This window comes from Cervus canadensis, chromosome 23 (genome assembly GCF_019320065.1).
Source record: "Cervus canadensis isolate Bull #8, Minnesota chromosome 23, ASM1932006v1, whole genome shotgun sequence".
Taxonomy (NCBI): Eukaryota; Metazoa; Chordata; class Mammalia; order Artiodactyla; family Cervidae; genus Cervus; species Cervus canadensis.
In genome coordinates this window covers 40,756,118-40,784,090 of record NC_057408.1, presented here as the reverse complement: position 1 = coordinate 40,784,090, position 27,973 = coordinate 40,756,118, and the positions used below count along the sequence as shown (strand labels likewise).

Here is a 27,973-nt window from a genome sequence, read left to right as displayed (position 1 = left end):
TTACAAAAGTCGGACACAATTTAGAGACTGAACAACAAAGGCACACATATTTATCACATAAGAAGAAACATGGCTAATACAATCTAGGAATTTCAGTGAATTCTCACTTGTGAGCGGTTTAGGACCTGCAGACCTTTGTCACACCTGTTAATTTTCCTGCTGTTTGTTTCATTTTGCCTAAGTCATTGAGGTCGTTGAGGTGATGTTCAAGTTTATTTTGTTAGTAAAACTTTTCAAAGATAATTTGCAATTTCCTTTCTGACCTCCAGAATAACAGAGCATCTAGTTTCCCCCTCGTGGTATTTCCTAACCAAAGGAGGTTATCACGCTAGCATAGCACCTGGCTCAGTTTGAAGTTTAAATATTAAATCCTAGAAAAGAAATTGCCTTTATCCTCAAGTGGTTTAACAAGCAGGCCGATTAAAGTACATTTACAGAGAAATAGGTACATAACTTCGGCATATGTTTTACTCTAGCAATTCAGTACTTTTTGTTTACTGGGCATGAACTGACCGCCTCTTTAAAAAGTGATTATAACTAACTGAATAAGCAAACTCTTGGACAGGTCTTTGTATTTTCTGTAGTACTTTAAATGATACGAATTTGAGTATGTTTATTTTTGATCAGAGAACGGTGGGCAGTTCAGCATTTTGCCCCTGATGTGTTTGAAGTTGGAATTCTAGATTTCAGGGAAGAATATTTGAAAAACTTCTATTCTGACAGAAGTAGTTCTCCAGAACACAGATCTTTTATGGAAGGGAATATAAACTGTAGTGTCTGTGAGTCAGAGTTCAGTTGCAGATCACAGAATTCACTCTAGCTAGTTAAAGCAGGAAGGGCATTGTGTCCATTGCATCTGTGTGCCAAAGACTGAGGAAACACTCCATTTTGAGCTGTCAGTAATGGCTTCAGAGCCATCCAGCCAAGCCCAAGCACTTAGGGACCTGCTGCCTCTCCTGTGATCAGGAACCCACACTGCCACCCCACAATGTGAAAACAGACAAATCGGGTGTTACTTCTGTTGCCAGCTCCAGAACCACGCCACGTTTGCTAGGATGTATAACACTGATACGTACCGGGACCCTACATCTTGGCACTCAGGAATCTAGTGTGGATTTTACTAGATGGACCCTGGAGCTAGAGAAAGATGACTGCAAAGACCCAGCTCCATCCACATCTGTGCTTGCCAGCAAGAAGAGCAGCCACACGGCTTCTGCTCCACTTCCTTCTTTCAAATCTCATGTAAATGCTGATTGTTAATGTTAAATCGTACACTGAGCCTTAGCTGCTGAGCCTGTGATATGTGGTCTCTAACTTTCTTCTGAAGTTCCAGGAGACAAACCAGAAGCAACATGCTGAGAGGCACTCACAGACCTAGCACACAAATAGAGCCCAACTCTGTCAAATGGGAAATAGAAGCAGTTTTGTAAATGTCAGAGAACCTTTGCTTTCTGTGAGTTCTTTACATGGGACCTACCAATTCCCAAATGGTCGGTGGATAGAATTCAGAAGGTTCTTAGTCATGGCTGGGAATAAATTCTGTGTCCACCCTCATTAATATCTAACTGAAATTTAGTATTCCTTTAAATTACAAATGTAGGAAAGACACTGCAATAGCTTAGCCATAGCATAGCTTTAGGGCTTTCCTGGTGGCTCAGTGGTAAAGAATCCGCCTGCCAATGCAGGAAAGGCGGGTTTGATCCCTGGGTTGGGAAGATCCCCTGAAGAAGGAAATGGCAACCCACTCCAGTATTCTTGCCTGAGAAATCCCATGGACAGAGGAGCCTGGTGACCTACCGTCCATGGGGTTGCAAGAGTCAGAAACAGCTTAGCAACTAAGCAACAGCAACAATTATATTAGGACTCACGCTAATGACCTCAACTTGGTTAAACCCGCAAAGACCTTGTTTCCAAATAAAGTCACATTCTGATGTGCTGGGGTTAAGACTTCAATATGTCTTCTTTTAAGAGACATAATTTAACTCATAACGAGTAGGTGCGACTATTTATAAAATTTTAGTAACACTAGAGTTGTGCTTCAGATTCTAATACGCAAGTGGATGACAGATTTTAGAAGAAATTAAAATCTAAGTGAGATGGTAAGTATTGAAGCTTATAAGAGTAAATTATCATATCCAGGGACTTTTAGAAATGTATGATTTCACATCTGTTTTTGTTCCTAAAAATTAATGGGAAATGTCAACTCATTAACAGAAATTTCTTTAGGTATAAAATTAGGGGAAAGTACTTTGCAAAAAGACATGAGAATTGAGTTTAAATTCTCCCTGATTATTAGAAATATCTGATGAGATATATTAAAATCCCCAAGGCTAAAGTCCAGAAATATATATCGCTAGAAAATTTCATTTAGTTGTATCTGAGTCTTTGTGACCTCATGGACTGTAGCCCGCCAGGCTCCTCTGTTCATAGGATTTTTCAGGCAGGAATACTAGAGTGGGTTGCCATTTCCTCCTCCAGGGGACCTTTCTGACCCAGGGTTCAAACCCAGGTCTCCTGCATTGCAGGCAGGTTCTTTACTGTCTAATCCATCAGGGAAGCCCTTAGAAATTTCCCAGTAAATTTAATTATCAGACACGTGTAAGAGTGAGAATTACCAGTCTCAATTTTGAAAAATAGTTTATTGACCAGTGATGCACACAAATATTTATTTGGAAAAGAAATTACACATTGAATAAGGGTTTGTATTTTTAAAACTGCAAAATTGCAGTAAAAATCAGAGACCTTAATTAAAATTATAAATGTGCTTTAGATCAATTTTAGTATTTCTTAATAAACAGCAGCAACAAAAAAAAAAAACCCCAGCTATTTCTGTCTTTCCGTGTGCCACATATTTTAACTGATAACACTTTTCAAACATATAGCCCAAATATGACAAAAGATTATTTTCTTAGTTAAGTTTATCTTAAAGTTTCAAATGTATACCACATATGACATTGCACTATTTTGTTGATTTCAAATTATTTTTTAAATTTTCTGAGATTTTTATCTTATGCAAAGCTTGGTGATTAGAATTACGGAAGCTGGAACATCAAGATTTATACCATAGTCTAATGGTCAGATGAACAATGCCCTCAAGAAAATAAACTAGCTAAGAGATAACCACAGATGACCACAGTTTAGCAACTCCCTGCTTAATCTAGACAGTGTATCAGATGTTGGGAGACAATGAAAACTCCAGAAGTGTTCTGCCCTCATGATGCATCAGTTCAGTTCAGTCACCCAGTCCTGTCTGACTCTTTGCAACCCCATAAATCGCAGCACGCCAGGCCTCCCTGACCATCACCAACTCCCGGAGTCTACTCAAACTTATGTCCATTGAGTCGGTGATGCCATCCAACCATCTCATCCTCTGTCGTCCCCTTCTCCTCCTGCCCTCAATCTTTCCCAGCATCAGGGTCTTTTCAAATGAGTCAGCTCTTCACATCAGGTGGCCGAAGTACTAGAGTTTCAGCTTCAGCATCAGACCTTCCAGTGAACATCCAGGACTGATCTCCTCTAGGATGGACTGGTTGGATCTCCTTGCAGTCCAAAGGACTCCCAAGAGTCTTCTCCAACACCACAGTTCAAAAGCATCAATTTTTCGGCTGTCAGCTTTCTTCACAGATGCTTACACATGATGCTTACAGTCTAGTAAAAAAGTAAATGGCAAAATCCCAGACGGGTGATGGTAGAAAGAGTCATGATAAAAGAACACACGGTGCCATGGAACCTACAGAAGGGGCTCCAGCACTGAGTGTCCCAGCAAAGACCTGAGAATAATTATAAATTATTAAGATGATACGAAGAGAAGAAGGGGGAAGAAGTTTTTAGGTAGAGAGAAGAGCACATGCAAAGTCCTGAAGACAAGGGTGCATGGTTTCTTGAACGGAGTCCATGTAGCTGGGACACAGCATGCAGGACAGAAGGACATGCAGAAAGATGAGCCTGCAGCCTTCTTGGTACCAAGGAAGCCTCAAAAGTGAGTGTTTTTAGGGAGGTGTTCAAATCATTAAGAAAATGAAAAAATGAGTGTTAGTTGAGTTGGTCATGAAAGGGTGGAGAAAGAAGAGACTGTAGTCGACTCATTTAATAATGAGGCAAAAATAATTTTGCCTCATTATTTTAAAACAGAGCTTTCAGAATTTGGGATGCTGTGATCTAAGACTGGCAGAAAAGCCCAAACAGTACAGGGGAGGGAGTGTGCAGCATGGCAGGAGGCTTGGTTTGGGAACAAGGGCCTCCCCAGGTGGCGCAGTGGCAAAGAATCTGCCTGCTGATGCAGCAAACACAGGAGACACAGGTTCAATCCCTGGGTCAGGAAGATCCCCTGGAGAAGTAAATGGCAACCCACTCCAGTATTCTTGCCTGGAAAATCCCATGGACAGAGGAGCCTGATGGGCACAGAATGCTGTATTTACTACTCCAAAGGCAGGATGCTAAACTTCCAGCAATCCACAGAACCTTCAAGAAAAAAACTCAAAAAGACTTTCCCTATCAGAAATGCCAATAGCTCCCCCAGTGAGAAACGGTGATAGACAGATTGTGAGAGATTCTCATTAGGGATTCATCTTACCTCTTTTTAAAATGCAAATATCCTCTAGGCTGATTAAGCCTTGATACATTCATTTACTCAATGGGTATTATTGAGCACCTACCTAGTCTGTGCCAAACACTTCCCTAGGTCTTGTCTCAAAATCACACCTTCATGGGAATTCCTTTCGTCAGTCCAACAGGTGCTGTCTGGCTGATGGGGAAATGAGAAGGCAGATTTGGGTGGAGAGAAGAAGTGAGAGGACCAATTTTCCCTATTCTAAAATAGCTCCATCCCACTATTCTTCCAAGTTCCCTACGATGCAAACTAAATCAGCTGAAATAAATGGCCCATAAACTGCCTCGTGTTAGAGATCCAGTCTCCTTAGACCCCAAGAGTGCTAACTGGGAAATGGCACCAGTGGCCTGGCTCAGTCATCTTTTTTTTTTTTTCTTATTTTTTAAAATTTGTTTTTAACAAGGATTATTGCTTCACAGTGTTGTATTGGTTTCTACCATACAACAGCGTCGTGAACCAGTAGGGATACATCCGTCCCCTCCCTCCTGGACCTCTCCCCACCCCCTCTAGGTCGTCACAGAGCACCGGGTTGAGTCCCCTGTGTTATACCCGAAACCTCCCATTAGCTCTTTTGCATATGGTAATGTATGTTTCATTGCTACTGTCTCAGCTCCCACCCTCCCATTCCCTCACGACATCTGCAAACCCATTCTCTTTCTGTGTCTCTATTCCTGCCCCGCAAATAGGTTCATCAGTCCCATTTTTCTCGATTCCACATGTATACACTACTATACAATATTTGGTTTTCTCTTTCTGACTTCAGTCTGTATTACAGGCTCCAACCTATCAGCTCTTCTTTCAATTTCCTCCCTCCCTTATTTGCATAGTACGCTGCCGGGGGTCTGTTCACCTCCAGGAGGCTATAGTGGTTTTCTGACCAAGCACGGAAGGACACGCTGGACCCTCGTCACCAGAAGATACAGGTGGGAGGCAGAGAGTGGGCGGCGGCAGTGGCTGGCGGGGGTGTGCCCCTGGGACCCTGCGCGTAACCCCTGCCTCCCTTTGAGCCGCAGCGCTGTATCTTCCGGTGTCTGCTATCACCTCCCTACTCAGAGGATTTCCTCAGGATGCTGCCTCAGCGTCTCTGCAACCTGGGCTCTGAGAACTGCATCCTTCTAGTTACTCACACTTAAAATGTTGATACCATCTGCCCCCTTCTCCTGTCCTTCACACGCAGGGTATTGCCAGGGGTTCATGTTGTCCCCATGAAGACTCTGACCCTACCCATCCATCTGGGCGCCATGACCATATTCCAGGTCCTCCCTGCATCTCCCTTGGCTTACTACTTTAACCCTCAAGCTGCCTCCTGCCTTCCACCCTGCAGTACTGCCAAAAACATCTCCTCAAAGCTCTGAAGGCATAGAATCCCTCTTGGGAAGTTCATCCTTAGAGGATCTGTGACGATCCGTAGCACAAGGCTTTGTCCTTCTTTTCTGCTCATATGATCTCCGTGTCAGAATCCACCCCTTCTTGTTCTTCTTCACTCTCCATGTTCTGACACCTACAGTCCTTACAGCAGATCGTTTCCTTCCTCCTCCCATCTGCTCCCTCCCCTAAACCTCTCCTGAATTCTCTAGAGGAGATCCTTTCTGCCTTTTCGGAGCTCCCCAGAACCGTTTTTGCAGCTGTCATTCACACAATGAAGTTGTCCTGCCTCTTATAGTAATAAAGTTGGAGAAGGAAATGGCAACCCACTGCAATATTCTTGCCTGGGACATCCCAGGGACAGAGGAGCCTGGCGGGCTAGAGTCCAGGCGGTCACAAAGCAACTAAACAACAGCAACCCATTATAGTAATGTGTGTGTTAGTCACTCAGTCGGGTCTACCTCTTTGCGACCCTGTGGACCGTAGCCCACCAGGCTCCTATGTCCGTGGTATTCTCCAGGCAAGAATACTGGAGTGAGTTGCCATTTCCTTCTCCAGGGGATCTTCCTGACTCAGGAATCCAACCCCAGTCTCCTCCATTGCAGGCAGATTCTTTACCGTCTGAGCCACTAGGGAAACCCTTATGTCCACTTTATCTCTCCTGACAAACTGAACCTCTTTGAAATAGAATCTGTGTACCATTTATCTATAAACTAGCTCAATGCCTTGGACACAGAAGAATCCTTTAAAAACCTAAGAGTTAATGTATCTTTCTATGTTTGGAAAAAGTTGGAATAATAATCTGAATTTCATTTGTTTAGAAGAAATCTTTAATGTCTGGGTGGAGGAGGGGTAAATTTATGTTTGACTTGAACACATTCAGCAGTAACTAGCTGTGCTTCCACTATGTGCCAACCAGGCTTCTGGATGCTTGTGAGCAGTCCCACAATCATGGAGCCTACAGTAGGGGAAAGGCAGGTGTAGGGAAAATATTTTGACGTTTTTGGAGCAGCCACAGTGTGCCTTTTCATACTGAACACAGTGGGCGCTCCAAAAGTGTCGAATTCTTTTCGGATGAGATGATTGGATGGCATCCCCGACTCAATGCACATGAGTTTGAGCAAGCTCTAGGACATGGTGAAGGCCAGGGGAGCCTGGCGTGCTGCAGTCCATGGGGACACAGAGTCGGACACGACTTAGTGACTGAGCAGCAACACCACCATGTGCCAATAGCTGGATTTGGTGATTGTTGTTAATGGATGAAGCTGAGGGGAGCCCGAGTACCCCCGACACCAAATGCCTCTCTGTCAATCCAAAGGCGAGACCACCACCTCCAATGTAGCAGCTTCCTATAGTTCCTTAGACCACCACCTCCAAAATAAGCAGTTTCCTATAGTTAATCATATGAAAGGCCTGATGAATTTATGGAATTACGTAATTGGTTTCGTTTCATTACAAGGTAGAGTCATTCAAGAAGCAGCAAAAAGGAGAAACATACATTGAAATTTGCCTGATTTCACAGTCCTGCAGAAGTATTCCCACAGCTTTCTAAAACCATTGCTTTTCACTATTAGATTTTGCCAGTTTGCTTATTTGAAGTCAATTGAAAAGCCTGTTTAAAAAAAAAAAACAAACAAGAAAAGCCTGTTTACCACTTTGAACTTTGGAGTCAAGTTGTTGGTCAGTTTTTGGCAATTCCTGCAGCTTGACTTGGAGAAGGCAATGGCACCCCACTCCAGTCCTCTTGCCTGGAAAATCCCATGGACGGAGGAGCCTGGTAGGCTGCCGTCCATGGGGTCGCTGAGCGACTTCACTTTCACTTTTCACTTTCACACATTGGAGAAGGAAATGGCAACCCACTCCAGTGTTCTTGCCTGGAGAATCCCAGGGACGGGGGAGCCTGGTGGGCTGCCGTCTATGAGGTCGCACAGAGTCGGACATGGCTGAAGTGACTTAGCAGCAGCAGCAGTTTGACTTACTGACAGAACAGTGCCATCTAGTGATGAAAAAGGAAAACTTGAAGCTCTTGGTTTTCTTAAGCTTCTGGGCGTGAGGGGTCGGGGAAATCTGGTTTTCTCCATTGTATTTTTTAGTGTCAATTTCAGGAGTACATTGCAGCCTAAAGGTCAAAACAGCCTGTCACTTTTGTCTAAGAAATTATGTATTATATAGATATATCTGAAAAGATGCATTATACAGTTTCCCTTATATTGTGCTGATCCTCAGAGCATTTGTAGCAACTATAGAAAACACCAATACAATGGTAAATAAAATATTTCAAAAATGATAAGTTCTCAGGGTCAGTAAAACGTAAGCCAGAAAAAGAGGTATGAATTGAGAGAAAGGTGTGAACACCATTTAAGGCAATCTTGTAGTCTATTTGATTACTGCTTGTGAAGTGGAAAATCTTGTGGTGGGAATAGTTCAGTTGCTGAATGTCCTTATTTGGAATATATCGTTGCATGCATCTCTGTAATTAAGGGCTTCTTATCCAGGCTATGAATTATGCAGGCTCTCCTTCTCATTCCCCTGCTACTCTGTGATTTTACACAGTTGTTTTCACAAGTGTGGTCCCTAGACCAGCAGCATCAGCATTACCTGGAAACTTGTGTAAGAAATACAGATTTTTATACCCCACTCCAGACCTGGGTGTGTGCATGCTAAGTTGCTTCAGTCCTGTCCAACTCTTTGCAAACCTGTAGACCATAGCCTGCCAGGCTCCTGTGTCCATGGGATTCTCCAGGCAAGAATACTGGATTGGTTTGCGATTCCCTCCTCCAGAGGACCTTCCTGATCCAGGGATGGAACCTGAGTCTTCTATGTCTCCTGCATTGGCAGGCATGTTCCTTACCACTGTGCCACTTGGGAAGCCCCATCCCAGATCTACTGACTCAGAAGCTCCCTGGTGGGGCCCGGAAGTCTTGTGTTTTAACAAGATGATTCACATGCCACTCATACTTGAGAATCACTGCTTATTAACATCCCCCTTGGAAAATAATTGGGAATGGAAAAGAAAGTTAAATATTAAAAAGCATATTTAGATATTTGTTAGTAACTCTAATTTTTTTAAAGATGTTTTAGGGGCCAAGGAAATTGACACTAAATAAAATAATGGCTTTTTTGGGTCTTCATTTTGTCTATGCCAAGTTAAAAATAGGAGCTGTCCAAGATGACACAACTTCTCTTGAAATGATGGTTCACAACATGATCTAACAACTCAAGTGTAGCACAAGCATTGTTAATTCTGTTTTTTAACATTCTTGGTGTCATAAATGTTTCCAAGGAAAATATCTTCCCCTTTAAAGCTAAGTTCAATACAACTCACTCCAAATCATATTTGTTACATTAAGATTAACCCAAACATCTAAAGAGTGGGCAAAAGATTATGATCGATCATAGAGTTTAGAAAATTCAAATTCAGAACTAAAAATTAAAGGTCAAAATATTGCTTTTCTTGGTTGCTGAGTTTTTTTAAACAGCATCCATGAAAACAAACATATGTTTAAACTAGCTATTGAGTGAAGCTGCCTTAAGAATTGTACTTACATATGAGTTATTTTTAAGTTGGATCTTTAAGTTGGGAATGTCTAAATAAGGTAAGATGTTTAGCCAGAAAATAAGAAATTTTAGACATCTCGCCTCCTTCAGGGAAAAAAAAGAAAATACCAAGAGGAAAATAGTATGATAGATGAAATTCTAACATAAACCTAACATCAGGCTTATCAGACCTTCTGTGGAGTCTACAGAGGACCAGTTCTGTCTGTTGTTGTTCAGTTGCTAAGTCTTGTCCAACTCGTTGTGACTCCATGGACTGCAACATGCCAGGCTCCCCTGTCCTTTACTGTCTCCTGAAGTTTGCTCAGATTCATGTCCATTGAATCAGTGATGCTGTCTAACCACTTCATCTTCTGTTGCCTGCTTCTCCTCTTGCCCTCAATCTCTCCCAGTATCACGGTCTTTTCCAATGATCGGCTCTTTGTATCGGGTGGCCAAAGTATGGGAGCTTCAGCATCAGTCCTTTCAATAAATATTCAGAGTTACAATTAGAAAATCTAGGATGTGTGATCAGAGGAACCTAGATCAGACAAACCTAGACAGCATATTAAAAGCAGAGACATTACTTTGCCAACAAAGTTCCGTCTAGTCAAAGGTTTTGTTTTCCAGTAGTCATGTATGGATGGATGTGAGAGTTGGACCATAAACAAAGCTGAGTGCCAAAGAATTGATGCTTTTGAACTGTGATGTTGGAGAAGACTCTTGAACTCTCAAGGAGATCAAACCAGTTAATCCTAAAGGAACTTGGTCCTAAATATTCATTGCAAGGACTGATGCAGAAGTTAAAGCTCCAATACTTTGGCCACCTGATACAAAGAACTGACTCATTGGAAAAGACCCTAATGCTGGGAAAGATTGAACGTGGGAGGAGAAGGGGACAACAGAGGATGAGATGGTTGGATGGCATCACCGACTCAATGGACATGAGTTTAAGCAAGCTCCGGGAGTTGGTGATGGACAGAGAAGCCTGGCATGCTGCAGTCCATAGGGTCTCAAAGAGTCGGACACAACTGAGCGAGTGAACTGAACTGATCAGAGGAAACAAACAAATGTCAGGCGTGGCCTTTATTTATCTCATTTTATTTCCCTTAAATTATTTTAGCCAAAGCTGAACACTCTTTAAGAACGGGTTGGGTGTAAGCCAGGGACCCTAAGGGCAGTTTCTGATTCTGCCTTCTGTTCAATGAAAGGAAACAGAATTTATAAAACACTCGTTCGGTCTGGTTGGAAGGGTGGATAAGAAAGGGAAGTAACAGGTGTTTCTGTGACTGTCGGATGGTGGGCATGAGATGGAAGAGCAGCAGCAGACATGTTAGGTCACCTCTATTTGGGTCCCCAAACATCATCCATTGACCACCCTACTAAAGCAGGCTACAGTTCTTTCTGGCTGAATGGAAATAATAAGCCATTATAATGCCTCAAAGTTAAAACAATATTTTAAACTTCTTTGTACTCCTCCACATCTCATCTGCAATAAGTTATCGGTTAGTCTGAGGTATTAAAGTTAAGGGGTCATTTAACAGTGGACTCAAAGACTCACAACAGAAAGCTTGAAAATCATCTGCCTAAGGCTGATAGCCTATTAGCAAGGAGCAGTTGTCATCCAGTGACTTGTAAGTCTCCAGCGCTCTGTTTGTTAAACTTGTCCTCCTGAACAAGTTTGTCCTCCTGTTTGTTAAACTTATCAAGGTGACTTCAGAAAAGGAAGTCTTTTCTAAAGCTGCCGACCTCGGGAACAAAGAGTCATTGATTGATTGTAAAACTGACCTTCCCTCATTCCTTTGCCACAAAAAAAAAAAAAAATTATTTCCAGTTACCAAGAAGGCCAGTTTTTACAAGATTCATAGGTTCTTCTAACGATAGAATTTTTTTTTTTTAATTTTTCTAAACCAGTAAATTTTGGAATCTTTTGAAGGATTTGTCTGGTTCATCTAAAAACACTACTTCTTTGGCTACAGAAACGAGAAGCTTACTTTTCTTCTTAAGTCTTAAAGGCTGAAGGCATGTCATATATGACATTTTTCAATCACCAAGTTCCTTGTGAGAAAAAGTTACAGATTTCATAGTTGAGAGAAATCATAAGGTTCGCTTTGTCCAGACTTCCTTTTAATGCTTGAAATCCTTTCATACCGTCCCCACAGGCCATCACTCAAACTTACAGAACTGAAACTATTCAAAGAGAAGTGGGAAGGAGTAGAAATGCGGGACAGAAGACAGCGTGTATCAGTTACTCCATTTATATTGTCTGCACCAGTTTGGAAATTTACATCAATTCATGGTCCTCCAGAACTTATATGACCTTCTTGACCCTAGTTATCGCGGTAACTTCGAATTAGAAACACGTGGTCTAAGTTAGGGTTTCTCAGCCTTGGCGCTCTGCCATTTAGAGCCAGAGAATGCCGTGTTGGCGGAGGGACCGTCCTGTGCATCCAGGATGTTGAGCAGCTTCCCTGGTCTCTTCCCAATAGCTGTCAGCAGCACTCACTTCCTCTACTCCCCACCCCACCACCCCCAACACGGAACTCCGCTTCGATAAAAATATCTCCAGACTTTACCCAATATCCCAGGTGACCCCAGGGAGGTGGGGGCGGGTTTGGGGAGTGTGTGTGCACAAAATCTCCCCCAGCTGAGAATACTGTTCGAACTAAGAGTGTGGTCTGTGAGGTACACAGCCCTAAGGAAACATCCAAACCATCTCCTTTAGGAAGGAGTCGTTAAGATCTCAGCTATCTCCTTAGTCACATAAAGAGTTCCACAGTTGACAAAACGTCCCTTGGGGGTTTTGTACCATGAATGTGGAGCAAATGTTTCAGTCTGTCAGATTTTTATTAAGTGTCTGTGAAAATAGGCTCCTGCAGTCGATGCTCTAAAATGCCGACAGCAGAACTAAGGTTGATTCCAAGAAACCCTCAGTTTTACGTGTTAGTCGTTTGGCCGTGTCTGACTCTTCATGACCCCATGGACTGTAGCCCACCAGCCTCCTCTGTCCATGGCGTTCTTCAGGCAAGAATACTGGAATGGATTGCAATTTCCTTCTCCAGGGAATCTTCCCCACCCAGGGATCAAACCCCGGGTCTCCTGCTTTGCAGGCTGATTCTTTACCTTCAGAGCCCCCAGGGGCTTCAGAATCTATTTCGCTGAGTTTTTAAGGAAGCATACTGAATTACTGGATTTTCACAAGTTGAGTCTACCTTGTAAACAGCAGCCAGATCAAGAAATATAACCAGCACCGCGACACCGTTTCCACTGACTCCCTGCCCCAGCAGCGCCTCCTTGACCACGCTGCTCTCTCTCACACTCCTGGCCTGGCTGTTCCTTTTGCAGGAGGCTCTGTCTGACTTGCTCTCTCATCCCATTCCAGTCTCTCTAAAGATACAACCTCTGAGAGCCTCCCTGAAGCCCTAAATCCCTCTCTACCATCCTGAACCTGCTTGAATTTTCCTTATCACTCCCTGTTTGTGTCCATCTCCCCAACATGTAAGAATCCAAGAGGACAGAAACACTCTAACTTAGCATATGGTGGGAGCTTGGAAAATTAAAGGCCTGGGTAAATCCAAATTTCTGAAATTTTAAGGTGAGGAAAATTCATTCAAGTCTTAGAAATGAGGAAATAGCATCATAATTCTGTTCACTGAGTGCCTGCTATGTGCCAGTTGTTGCAAAATTTGTGTAATAACTCTGCAAAATAGATGTTATTAGGCTGCTTTCAGATATAAGTACCAAAAGCCAACTAAAAGATTAAATAAAAAGAATACTTACTATCTCATAAGAAATGGCCCAGAAATAGGGGGCTGGTTCCGTATTTGAGCAGTCCTATAACTCAAAGATGGTTTTGCTTTCAGTTTGGCTTCTCTGCCATCTTATAAGCTTTCTGCTCATGGTCACAGGTGGCCCTCGCCATTCCGCATGTCACATCCTTGCTCAGCAGTCTGCAGAAGCCGGTACAAAGAGAGGCTATGCATTTGCTTTTCTTCTTATCAGAGGGAAGAATCTTCTTCCCGGAAGCTCCTTGATATCTCATTGGCTGAATTCTCTTACACGTTGTTGTGAACAGAATGTTTGTGTCCTCACCTGAATTCACATAGGAAGCCCTAACTTCCAATGTGATAGCATTTGAAGGTGGGGCCTTTGGGAGGTAATTAGGTTTAGATGAACCTTTTGCTACTCCAAATAATTAAAACAGCCTCTAGTAATAACAAAGTTCAGAAGAAAAGCCCTATCTTTATTCCCTCTCCTAAAAAGTGGCGAGGAGACTAGAAACAATATTGTAAGGTACTACACCTACACACCCAGATCTTGGCTTCTGAATACCATTCAGTATCAGAAATCAAGGCTTCTTGATGAAAATGGTTCATTCTAAAGCTGGGACAGAGAAAATACAAGATGGGTCTGGAATATCTGGTAATGCTAGACAATAAGAAAGTTCAAAAACCAAAGCATGGGGATGTGTCAGAGGGACATAGAATTTAACCGTCAAGATCTTCCAGTGGCCACAGCTGGAACTATTTGAACAACAAAGTAAATAAAATAGTATTGGACTATAACCCACAGAGTAAAATCAATATGTATGAGTCCAAACTGATAAAAATGATTGAATTAGTAAATGAGAGAAGAAGAGACAAATCTTTCTCACAAAAGAACTCCAAACAATAAGCATGGATGCCCCACTCCTCTGAAGCAGAGCTTAACCTCTCTCCTCCCGGCATATGCCCATTCAGCATCTCCACTCTGAGGTGAGCTTGACTTAATGACTCACTTCAAAGAATACAGCAGGTGAAGGGAAAGTAGCAGCTTTATAGAGGAGAAACCTACAAAGGCTGCTTTAACAGATCCTGTCGCGTGGGTATCGTGTACTGCTGATATGCTGTGATGAAAAGGGCACTTCACCACCACTCTGGTATTCTTTACAAAAACACACCGCCCAGCTCTAAATGTCAGAAGAATAACAGATACATCCAAGTAAGAAGATACTCTGCAGGATAATTGGCCAGTAGTCCTCAAAGCTCTCAAGGTCATAAACAAGGAAAGTCGGATAAATGGTCACAGACTAGAGTAGATTAAGGAAGCATGGCAACTTCATGCGACATGGGGCATTAATGGAGGAAATACTGAAATCTGAATGAAGTATGGAATTTAGTTAACTGTATCAATTTTGAGCTCTTAGGAATGAAGTATGGAATTTAGTTAACTGTACCAATTTTGAGCTCTTAGTTTTCACAAATGTACCACAGTTATTTAAAATGTTAACTTTAGGCGGAAATGAGGAAAGGCACTTGGCACTCTCTTTACAATATTTGTGTAAATCTACAAATACCCCTGAATTAAAAATTCAGTTAAAAAGAAATGTGTGAGGAAACCAATATTGTATGTCAGATAATACTTCAATTAAAGAATTCAGAGAAATTCTCAAAACTCAAATGCTGCAAAAGCACGTAACAACAGTAAAATGTAAATGGGGTAAAACCCCTTGAGAAGCAGTGGGCAATGAAAAAAACAAAGTGTGTGCTAGTCAGCTGTTGAAGCTGGTTATGCGGATGTTCATTGTCCTGTTAACTCTGCTTTTGTAAATACAGTCATAGTGCATCTTACTCCATACCTATAATTTCTGTATCCAAAGTTCTCCATTCACAGAGTGATGAGTAAATTGCAATTTAAACGTTTTAAGCAGTTAAAAATAAGTAAATTCATGAAATGATTCTCTGCTTTCAAGATAATTAGCAATCAAGAGTGACAAAGTTTCTTGTGTTAACTACTGAGATAATCATGAATAGGTGAACTTTGTTGTCTGTATCCCTCAATGAATGAATGATGTTGCATATCACATTTATACAACTTTGCTACTTAAAGTGCGGTTTAGAACCTGCAATTAGGCGTCATCTGAGAGCTGGTTAGAAATGCCAAGGGTAGAGCTTAAATTCAGGCATACTGAAATGAAATCATCATTTTAACAAGAACCCCAGTGAACAAAATACAGATTAAAACTTACGAAGCACTTTATAGTCTTGTGGTTTTCTACATTTCTTAACAAGTAACATTTGAAAAGGTACACTCCAATAAAAAATGAAAATACTTTTATAACTCTTTACATTTGATTGAAGACTATAAATTGCCCCCCTTTACTTATATCCTGGAATAGATACTTGGTCATAATAACATTTACTTAAAATTACATATATCACACCTTTGCTAGGCCCAGTAACATTCTAAGGAAGAGTAAAAGTGGTGAATATATTACCCAGCCAACTCCTCAGGAGAGTTTGTACGGAAAAAACAATGGTTAGGAGACTGGGCAAAAAATATATCACATTTTAAGAATGTCCCCCGATGATTTGACAATGTCCCCTGATGATGTGACAATGAGGAATCCTGAATCTCATCCCTATTCTTTGCCTTCGAAAATACCCAGGAGAGAAACATGCAGAGAGGAGTAATCCATTCAGCATTGCTTTCCCTTTTTTGTTACATCATACCACCTTTGAAAGTACATAATTTGGGGAGCACGACTTTGGTGGATGAGGAAGAGATAATATTCTGACTACAAAATAGAAAATTAGCCATGGTTGTTCATCTGCACAAGGGAAACTCATACTAGAGGCTCAACAGCCACTATCCTTAGGTATCTCTTTGCCAGATCGTGGAAACAAGAACACGTACTACGAGGCAGAGGAAATAAAGGAAGATGAAAGATCGACGTGTAGAACAGACCCTGCAAGACGCTTCAAAAGGATATAAGCGAAAGAGACTTAGGGATTTTAGGGAAAGCCCTGCTTTCCATGATTTACCAATCAAGGCTTCATGTATCCATGTGACCTGAGATGCCACATGAAAAAAGGCAGGAAAGACAGAAAAATCTAAATTTAAGACAGATGACAAAGAATACATAAATAGCAGGTGGGAAAGTAAAGGCAATAAATAGAGATTTCAGTTTGGAATTATAGTGGAATCAGGATATGGAACAGTAGATTAAATGTTAGCAGAAACAAGGAAAAGTTTTGATTATTTTTAAGATGGTGAAGATCTAAATATATTTGGCCGCTATTTGGGAAGGAAATAAACATGTTTGACTAGCAAATGAAGTAGCAAATCCAGGTAAAAGATTAGTGGGAGGAACAAGGTTCTTGACAAGGTTAATGTGGGAGAGTAAATGGAAAAGTTGCAAATAAAGCCCACAGATGATGGTTAACCTTGAGAAGGCATTAGGACGGCTCTTCCTTGGGGAAAGAAGGGAAGGAAAGGGGAATCGGAGATACAATCCGTCAAATAAAATGTGGGGTCATTTCCTAAGAGTGAGTGGGCTCAGGAATGTGGTCAGTGTGAGGGATGCAATACAAGAAGCAAAGATAAGGGGATTGTATAATTTATGGTCTGAATGAGCACACTTTAGAGAATGAAAGAGATGCTCACAGACAGCATGTCTGCACAACAGGACTCTTCTGAACAAACGTAAACATACCCTGGAGACAAACATCACTACTGTGAAGGAAGCGTGGATGTGTGATGGGTCCGTTCAGCCCCTCTGGCCCTCCCCAGCAATGTTGCCAATACAGGGTCAAAGAGAATCATAGTCAGGCTTCCAGAGTTGGGGAAAAAGTGAGACCGGAATATTAGAAGATCAAGAGACTGAGAATCCCTGAGTCATAGACAACAACTTTGGAATGGCTGCAGTCTTGTGCTAGCATTGTCCAATAGAATTGTCTGCAATGACGGAAGTGTTCTTAAGCCTCTTGCCTCCTGTGGCAACCGGGCAAATGAATTATTAATTGAAAATAATCAGCTTCCCTGGTGACTCAGCGGTAAAGAATTTGCCTGCCAATGCAGCAGACACGGGTTCGATCCCTGGATGGGGAATACACCCTAGAGAAGGAAATGGCAACACACTCCAGTATTCTTGCCTGGGAAATCCCATGGACAAAGGAGCCCGATGAGCTACAGCCCATGCGGTTGAAAAAGAGTCAGACCCAACTTATTAACTAAAGAACAGCAACAAGCTGCATGAAGCTGCCCTACTAGAAGTGCTGGTTTATATTAAGCCAAGAAAAGAGTGAAGCCAAGAGATTAATGGACTGTAAAGAATGCAGCAGGTGTCAGAAGGCAAGATGGGAGTTTGTTGTGAAGATTGAGGGTAAATGTAACTATATTTAATTGTGAATGATGATGTATTTAGTTGTGAATAGCAATGAAGTCCCGAGTGTGACAGTTCTTGATGAGAACCAAAGAAAACAGCTAGTGGGACTGGGGGGGGATGGTGAGGAATGAAGTCTGAATATGGGCAGTCATGTGTGACCTACAGGGGATGATGGGAGTGAGTAGGGGGCAGGGCTAGGGGGGCGCATCTCACACTAAAGACCTTGAGGAAAGCTGCGTGGGTCCCCGAGAACATCAGGTGAAAACCACCAGGTAAGGAGAGAAGGATCAAGATGAGAGTTTTTGTCTTTGTTTTTCAGATGTTAGCTGTGTTCTTGAGTTTCCTGGGGGAGGCAGTAGGCATCTAAAAGAAGCTGGATTTGGGTTCTGCTCTCTGGCTCTGGTCATGGTGGGGACCAAACAGGAGAATTAAAATGTGTTTCCTTTTGGCAAAGGAGGAGAGTTGTGGTTAAACACACATCGTTTTTTAATGTCTATAATATCTTAGGTGGTAGATTATTCATTAGCAAAATATTTAAGCTGAGTTGACTGTTGTATTAACAAATAATTTTTATTTTCTAGATCTGCTTTGACTTTGGAAATGGACTCCATTTTGAGGTAAGAAACAAAGGGGGTTATTCCTATCTTGAAGTTTATAGAAGACAGTTGTGCCTTTACCAGATTGAAAGCACACACTCCCACTGAAACCGCTAGGTGACATTTTGAGGGGGTGCCAAGGAGCTGCAGTCCTTTATGTCTCAGCACAGGAAAGAATTCAGCGAGAGGCATAGTGATAGGTAGGAGATTTATCAGAATAGGATGATTGTGAGGCTTCCAGGCAGGTGGTCAAGTGTTGTGCTGCCCCGAATATTTAGTGGGTTACATTTTTATAAATAAAAGGAAGAAAAGGGATGGAAAGATCACCTTGTCTTTCATTCTTTGAGTCTTCCATCATTAACTCCTGTGTGTTGGGTGGTGGAGTTATTGACCCTATATGGTGCATCCCTCATGGCACTTTGGAAAAATTATATCAGGTCTCAGTACAGTGAGGGTCTTTCACTTTGAAATGTCACCTTCCCATAAATTATTGTTTTTTGTGTTTGCAGAGAGTATGTCTTAGGGGTCATTAACTTGTTGATGTCACTGGGCAGGTTTCAGGTCTTATTTTCCACTATTGTTTTTTTGTTTATTTGGGGACATGTCTCTTGCTTCTGTTACATGGTTTTGTTGTTAAGCAAGTTAACTTGGTTTTGTTGTTAAGCAAACCCATCTAGCTTCAATGCTAAGCGACTTGTTCAACTTTATGAATTAAGTAAGCCCACACTGTTTCGGGATTTTTCCATTACTTGCTTGAGTGATTATTTAAGTTCCCTCTCTATTAACAGTCTCCTAATGGGATTTCTGAGCTAGCTTTTGATTATCCTACTCTATCCCTGGGGCTTCCCAGGTGGATCAGTTGTAAATTTCAGGTGGATTCAGGTAGATTTCGGGTAAATTCCCAGGTGGATCATTTCTTGCCTACCAAGAAGGAAATGTGGGTTTAACCCCTGGGTCAGGAAGATCCTTGGAGAAAGAAATGACTACCCACTCCAGTATTCGTGCCTGAGAAATCCCATGGACAGAGGAGCCTGGTGGGCTACAGTCTCGGTCAGGTCAGTCGCTCAGTCATGTCTGACCCTTTGCGACCCCATGGACTGCAGCACACTGGGCTTCCCTGTCCATCACCAACTCGACAGTCTACGCGGTGGGCTGCAGTCTATGGGGTTGCAAAGAGTCAGACATGACTTAGCAACTAAACAACAACTCTATCCTGTCACCTCAGACTCAGCCATCCCCACTCAACCACATGCACAGGGACCTCTGCCCAGGGATGATTATGCTGCATTTTTGACAATCTGAATATCCACCAGTGAGAGAATGGTAAAACAACTCACAGTACATGGAAGAATGTCCATGATGAGGTACTGAATAAAAAATCAAGGGACAGAATGTGATGTATAGTATTGGACTGGCCATGAAGTTTGTTTGGGGTTTTCCATAAACTGTTTCAGAAAAAAACCTGAATGAACTTTTTGGCCATCCTAATATAATTCCATTTTTATGGGAGAAAAAAAAAAGGAGACCTTTTTACATGTGCAGCTGTATGATCATAAGAAAATATCAAAGCTGTTAACAGTGCATATTCCAAAGTATGAGTGAAAAACTGGGAGGATGTTTTACATTTTTGCATTATAAACTTTAATATTATTTTAATGTTTTGATACATAATTAATTTTTTAGTTATAGAAAAATTTTTCCACTGAAAACAAAGGAAAAAAATCAGTGACCTAGTGATATCCAGTGTAAATATTTTGAAATAAAATACAAGTTATATAGAGCAATAAAATGAGTAAAATGGTAAACCTAGTATAAAAATCATCTCTGATCTTAAAATACTAGGTCAGCTGCATTAAAATTTTCCTTGGATAAAATATATATTCATCTATTAAAGCCCAACTGAAAACTTATAGATTAGTTTTCTGCCTAGTTTTTGATAAACCAGAGATGGGCCATTTAATCCTTTAACCTCATTCTTAAAACAATAAATTCATTAACTGACACTTTCACTAGTTGTAGTTAAGTTGATATCAACAGGTTACTGATGATTTTGTCTTAAAGCATTAGTAATTCATTTTTAAATTATAAGCCACCACAGAAAAATAAGACTTCATTTTCAGTTAGAAACATTTCTTGACTTGCTGTGTTAATTGTAATTTGCCCATTTGTAAGGTCACTAAATTACTCTAGCCTTTTTAAGTCTTCCCTCTGGGAGCTCTTTCCTTACTGATAAAAAAAAACAACAAAACAAAACCGCTTTACTGGTTTGGAAACAAGCTCTTCAGGTAGATGGTGTTTGTTCCCAGTGTATATATTTTCCCTTTGAAAATGAAACCTGTGTGTGAGTGCCAAGTCGCTCGTCATGTCCAACTCTGTAACCGCATGGACTATAGCCCACCAGACTCCTCTGTCCATGGGATTCTCCAGGCAAGAATACTGGAGTGGGTTGCCATGCCCTCCTCCAGGGGATGTTCCTGACCCAGGGATTGAACCCGTTTCTCTTATGTCTCCTACATTAGCAGGTGGGTTCTTTACCACTAACACCACCTGGGAAATCCAAAGCCTATATTAAAGCCATGTCAAAAAGTGTGAACTAATTTATACCTTAGAATTTGCACAGCTCTCTTTCAACTTTTAGTACATTTTATGATTCCATACTAATGTTTTACTAATTTTTTGGCAACATTTTATTGCTTTAGGCCTTACACTCAAGAAATGAAAGCAAGCTGCTTCTTAAACACACTCACCCAGTGAGACAGAAGCGCGCCTGGATCACCGCCCCTGTGGCCCTCCGGGAGGGAGAGGACCTGTCCAGGAAGAATCCGATCGCCAAGGTACTGTCTGAAGAGGAAAAGGAAGTACATGCACGAAATGTGGTTGGAGATCATCCATGTTCCCTGTAAAATTTTAAGAATGTTACATGATGTATTTATTCACTGAACTTTTTAATATTCTAGATGTCACCTTGAAGATCCACTTTCCTATTCTAGAAGATGCAGCATTAGTATTTCACAGAGGGCTTTGATTCAACTGGGCCTCCCTGGTAGCTCAGCTGGTAAAGAATCCATTTGCAATGCAGGAGACCCCGGTTCAATTCCTGGGTTGGGAAGATCTGCTGCAGAAGGGATAGGCTACCCACTCCAGTATTCTTGGGCTTCCCTGGTGGCTCAGATGGTAAAGAATCTGCCTGCAATGAGGGAGACCTGGGTTCGATCCCTGGGTTAGGAAGATCCCCTGGAGAAGGGAACAGCTACCCACTCCAGTATTCTGGCCTGGAGAATTCCATGGAGAAGTCCATGGGGTCTCAAAGAGTTGGACATAACTGAGTGACTTGCACTGTTTAATTCAACTAAGGGTGGACTCAGGCACTAGTTGAATCCTTTTTTAACAGAGTGTTAACAGTGCTGAAAAGGAGATCCCATCATCTGTTTTCCCTAGCACCTACAGGTTCTCTGGCAGGAGCCCTGTAAATTGGACTGACAAAAAACAATTAACAAGAGAAAAACAAGCTTAGGAACGTGTCTGTACGTGCTCTGTGCTCAGTCACTTCAGTCCTGTCTGACTCTTTGCTGCCCAGTGGACTATAGCCTGCCAGGCTCCTCTGTCCATGGGAGTCTCCAGGCAAGAATACTGGAGTGGGTTGCCATGCCCTTCTCCAGGGGATTTTCCAGACCCAGAGATTGAACCGCATCGCCTATGTCTCCTACATTACAGGGAGATTCTTTACCCATTGAGTGACCTGGGAAGCCCCTAAAAACTTGTCTATCCCACATGTAAAATGTGGGAGTACCCAGAGATGAGTAAATCAAAGGTTTGGTTAGGATTTGGGTTTATATAAGCTACTTAGTTGGAGAAGGCAATGGCAACCCACTCTAGTACTCTTGCCTGGAAAATCCCATGGACGGAGGAGTCTGGTAGGCTGCAGTCCCTGGGGTCGCAAAGAGTTGGACACGACTGAGCGATTTCACTTTCACTTTTCACTTTCATGCATTGGAGAAGGAAATGGCAACCCACTCCAGTGTTCTTGCCTGGAGAATCCCAGGGACAGTGGAGCCTTGGTGGGCTGTCGTCTGTGGGGTCGCACAGAGTCAGACATGACTGAAGCAACTTAGCAGCAGCAGCAGCAGCAGGCTACCTAGTAGAAGGACAATAAGTTTTTAGAAAAATGACAAGACAGACAAGAAAGACCTTGAATCCCCAGGGGCAGCAACCTGGGAAGGCAAATAGATGGGCAACTAACAATAGAAAAAGCTAGTTAGTCAGGTTTGTTTTGTAGATTCTTCTGGTCCTGTCTCCAGGCTGATAGGAATCTAAACTCCCCTCCAATGATTAACCTTTTTGTCCTTCCTATAGAGAGGGGTAGAAAAGGCACCTTTACAAACTTATGTCCTGCTCTTAGGCAAGTGGGGCTTCCCAGGTGGCTCAGTGGTAAGGAACCCACCTGCCAATGCAGGAGATGTAAGAGACGCGAGTTCGATCCATGAGTTGGGAAGATCCCTTGGAGAATGGCATGGCAACCCACTCCAGTATTCTTACCTGGGAAATCCTATGGAAAGAGGAGCCTGGCGGGCTGCAATCTATGAGGTCGCAAGAGTCAGACATGACTTAGTGACTAAACCACAACAGTCTTAGGCAGATAGGGGGAGGGCAGAGAGTTTTTCTGGTATCTGCTGCTTCTCAATCACTTTCAGCTTGAAACAATTCTTATATCAGAGTTACACATTCTGCCACCTTACCCACGAAAATAGTTTTCAAAATGAAAAGAACTGATATCTAACTTGCAGTAGGACGACCACACATCTTGCCTGAAACAGTCTGGGTTTACAACCATTGTCCTGGCCTAATTATTAATAACTCTCCTTTCACCTCTCAAAATGTCCTATAAATTGTATGGTAGTTCCATTCATTTGTATCTCAGACTTAGCATGTGCAAAGTCTGAACCCTTGATTTTTCCAAAAGCTCTTCTCCCCAAGTTCTATCCATTTCAGTAAATGGTACTATAATTTTGTCCAGTATTTTCAAAACTGCAGCAGATACTGTCAGTTCTATGCCAAAAGTGGATTCCGAATCTGCCCACTTCTCTCTACTGCTACCCTCCTCGTTCCCGAGTGTCAGCTCTGACCTGTGTTACCAAAAGCACCCTGACATGGTCCCTCTGACTTCACTCTTTCCTGCCTCTCCCCCACCACAGTCCATTCTTCAGAAAGCAGCCAAAGTGATCTTTTGAACCGAAATTTTCATTCCCTTCATGAGGCCCTTTCAACAGCTGCCCATTGCAGTGGAAGAAATGCACTCCTCACCTCAGCCAACAAGAGCTCTCTTAGGATTTGTTGACCTTGACCTCCTCTCTGACCCCAGCTCCTATCAGCCCTCATGCCACACTCTGCCACCTCCCTAAGCTGACACAAGCCCAAAGCCCATGCCAGGCTCCCACTCTTGTTGTTCAGTTGCTCAGTCGTGTCTGGCTCTTGGCAACCCCATGGACTGCAGCACTGCAGGCTTCCCTGTCCTTCGCTGTCTCCCAGAGTTTGCTCAAACTTGTGTCCATTGAGTCGGTGATGCCATCCAACCATCTCATCCTCTGTCTTCCCCTTCTCCTGCCCTCAATCTTGCCCAGCATCAGGGTCTTTTCCAGTGAGTCAGCTCTTCTCATCAGGTGGCCAAAGTGTTAGAGCTTCAGCATCCGTCCTTAGCACTTGCTGTTCCCTCTGCCTGGAACCCCCTCCCCATAGGTATTTGCAGTATGTCAAAGTATAAAGCCTCTGGCCAAGAATTCCCTTCCCAGCCTCACCCCATCTCGATCCCCTCACTCCATTCAGCTCATTCACCTCCAGGACATTACGTCATAAGTTGCTTGCTTGTTCTCTGGTTCCCTCAGTACAGTGTAAGCTCCCTGAGGGCAGGGGCTTGGTCCTCAGGGCTCACAGCTCACGCAGCCCCTGTGCCCCGAGCAGAGCCAACATCCTGAGGTGCTCAGTGAACATCTGTGTGAATGAATAAGTGTTCACAGGCAAGTGGTACCTTCATCTTTCCAACCTTATAAACAGCACACACGACAAGCTCCTTTTAACAAAAAACAGCCAGGAACAGAAGACACTTTCCTTTTTCCAGCAATATATTATTTTGATAAAAGCCCTCTTAAATCTAAACGTTTGATTATGGCTTTACATAAAGTGAGTGAAAGTCACTTAGTCGTGTCCGACTCTATGTGACCCCAAGGACAATAGTCTGTCAGGCTCCTCTGTCCATAGGATTTCCCAGGCAAGAATGCTGGAGTGGGTAGTCATTCCCTTCTCCAGGGGATCTTCCCCACTCAGAGATCAAACCCGGGTTTCCTGGAGTGCAAGCAGATTCTTCACAGTTTCAGCCTCCAGTGAAGCCCATGACTTTACATAATAGTTTGTATTCAAGCAGTTAAGCTTTCTGGTTTGGTTAGTGCTGGTTTGATGAGATATCTGAGTCATTCACTCATTCTTTCAATAGGTTTCCCTAAAATACTTGGATTTTTTGGGCTTCAGTAGGCATTAGCTATTCTTCTTAGTCATTTTAATTATAAAAGTTGTTAAGAGTAAAATTTACCTAAAAAGCAAAACATTCTGTTGTATTTCCCCAACTTTATAGATTCTCTGTCTAAAAGTAATACTGTCATACTGTCAACAGCTTCGTATCTTCCATATCTTTTGAAATAAGTATGTATACACGTACATACTCTTATGTGCATACATATGTATATGCAAGCCAACTGCTAGGTCCACACACAGTTTGATTTTATTTTTAACATAAGTGAGATTATATAATATATATAGTCAGCACATAAAGATCTAGAATGTTCTCTATAAATACTGATGTATGTGTATACACATTCACATGGGTTGTGTGTGTATATGCATGTACTTGGCAAAAAAAAGAAGAGACAGAAACACAGAAAGGGAGAGACAGAGAAAGGCTCAGTGAGAAGTGATCACGGGACTGCCCCAGGGTCCCCACTCCTCCAGGAGCAGAGCAGGTGTGGCAGGAGGTTGGAGCCGCATCTCATTCTCAGCAGCACCCTCAGCCCCAGAGCATGTTGGAAATCCTTTGGGAAGCATGTGTAGCTCATTCTGAGATTCCAGGATGAAGAACTGGTGGTGCAGAGGTGGGGTGATGGCTTCAGTGATGTCTGAAAAGAGAAATTGAGGATCCAGTAGGGGGCGACAGAGATACACTTACCGATGAAGAGGTAGAGATAACAGAAATGGCAAACAAACAAGTTAGAGAGACAAATAGAGCTCTTTCTAGAGAACGAAGGTGTTAACTACAGAAGTCCCCCAGGTTAGAAACACCGATCTGCAAGAGCATTTCAAGGAGGAGAAGCACTTGACTCTTTTAACCCTCCTGTGAAAGGATGCCTTACTCATACCTTCCTGATGATCAAAGTTATAAAGGTGATTTTGAGTCTGCAGGTTTTACTTTACCTAAATTTAAAATCCACTCCCACCAAGATGTATCCCCCTAATGATATCTTAATTTCATAACAACCCTAAGAGGTAGGCAGAAGTGTCTCTTCGTGTTACAGGTAAGAACACTGAAGCGTGGGAGAGTAAATAGCCATTAGCATCACACCTAGTAAGTAGCTGTGACACGACTAGGCCCGGGTTCTCTGACACCAGCACCTCTGCTGTGGATCACCTGTGTCCTCCCACCTCCCTCCTTTCAACAGCCAACAGCTTCCGAGCGAAATTTTCAATTCAAAACAATTACCTGTAAGTTAGAGTTTAACTTGAAGCATTCCTTTCTTATTTTTATGTTAGATTCACTCTGATCTTGCAGAAGAAAAAAAACTAAAAATTACCTACAAATACACTGGAAAGGGGATCACAGAGCCGCCCTTCGGCGTGTTTGTCTTTAATAAAGACACCGGAGAACTAAATGTTACCACCATTCTAGATCGAGAAGAAACACCATTTTTTCTGGTAAGAACAGTTTTACATTATGCATTTGTAGCTTTTCTTGGGTAATAGTTATGTTTTATTATTTTTTGAAATGATGCTACTTGAATGATCTCAGCCTAAATTCCTTCTATTATGTATGTCATGATTTCAGCTAATTGGTTACGCTTTGGATGAAAGAGGAAACAACTTAGAGAAACCAATAGAACTCAGAATTAAAGTTCTTGACATAAATGACAACGAGCCAGTGTTCACACAGGACGTCTTTGTTGGGTCTGTTGAAGAGCTGAGCGCAGCAAGTAAGAGTTTATTGTTTTTATGAATGAGTACCCAAGATCATCATATCCCCAGCATGTCACTGAACACTGAAACCTCTGTCTTAGTGGAGGGTGAATATTACCCACAGGAAAAATAATAATAAACTGATTGATCTAGGTTTGGAACTGGTTTTTCGTTGTAAGTTTTTTACCCTCAAAACAGATATGGTAGATTGATGTGATAGGTTAGGTCTGTGTAGCAACTATTCAGTTTCACCCTGTGTCAGGAAAGCAGCTGTAGATATTGTGTAAACAAATAGATATGGTTGTATTCCAATAAAATTTTATTCACAAAATCAGGTGGCTGACTGGCTTGGGCCCACTGTCCATAGTTTGCTAACATTAGACATATTATTTCTAACTCCAGGCTTCAATACAAATGTTAAATGCAGCTTTCTATTTGGGTCTTGCAGGAGAAATTTCTTTTTGATCAGAATGTAAAGAATAGCTATGCTTCTTCTGAATTGCTTGTATTTTAATAAGCATGTATATGTATCTGTTCATTTTTCTTTCTTTGTATTGGTTATTAGAAATGTGATCAGCAAATCTGTGGCCCTCCTATAGCGTGTCCAGAACTTCATCTTTAAAATTGTATATACTAACCTCAGCCTCACTCTCATCTTATTTTTCCTATTCCTACCTCCATTCACACTTACCCCCAAACAATTAAATTCTTTAATCTTAGTAAACTGAATTTGATAAATACCTAAAATCCTTTCTGGAACAAGCTGATGTGATAAATAAAATAAATCACATACATAAGTGTGCTAAAAGTTGTGTTTCATCTTGGACCTCTTCATTTCTGCTGCCAGATACACTTGTGATGAAAATCACCGCAACCGATGCAGATGAGCCCAACACTCTGAATTCTAAAATTTCCTATAGGATCGTGTCTCAGGAGCCTGCTAATTCTCCAGTGTTTTTCCTAAATAAAGATACAGGAGAGATATATACAACCAGTATTACCTTGGACAGAGAGGTAAATTAATATTTCATGTCATTCATCCTTTCTGCTCTCCTCTCTTTCCAGTTGATTCTCTCTAATTTTCTGACTGTTTTGTGTTACTCACTCATAGGATAACTCAGAATCATCCTCCTCTAGGGATGTGCTGTCTGGTATCATAGCCATCAGTCATATGTGGCCATTGGCCACTCAAAATGTGACTAGTCCCAGTTGAGATGTGCTGTAAGTGGAAAATATACACCAGACTGGGAAGACATAATATGAAAAAAAAAAGAATGTTAAAATATCACCTTAATAATTTTTGGTTGATCACTTGTTGAATTGATAACATTTCGGATACCGTGGGTTAAATGAAATATCTTTGTTTAAAATTAGTATCACGTGGTGTTTAAACAATCCTCTGTCATTACTGTATGTAGGAATCATGGTAAAGGAACAGAAAACCCCCCAAATGTTTTTATAAATGAAAAGGCAAACCAATATACTTCTACTCTCCCAAAGCAAAAATAAAAT

At 41.9% G+C, this 27,973-nt stretch overlaps 1 protein-coding gene across 1 annotated transcript in view; it reads left to right on the top strand.

Moving 5' to 3' along the window:
* DSG2 (desmoglein 2) overlaps positions 1-27,973 on the top strand; it is a 54,022-nt gene that overhangs the window by 1,428 nt on the left and 24,621 nt on the right. Inside the window, exons 2-6 of the mRNA XM_043443820.1 lie at positions 18,236-18,271; positions 20,950-21,084; positions 26,042-26,203; positions 26,334-26,478; positions 27,309-27,475. Coding sequence (XP_043299755.1) covers positions 18,236-18,271; positions 20,950-21,084; positions 26,042-26,203; positions 26,334-26,478; positions 27,309-27,475 — 645 coding nt within the window. The remainder of the gene's footprint in view (positions 1-18,235; positions 18,272-20,949; positions 21,085-26,041; positions 26,204-26,333; positions 26,479-27,308; positions 27,476-27,973) is intronic.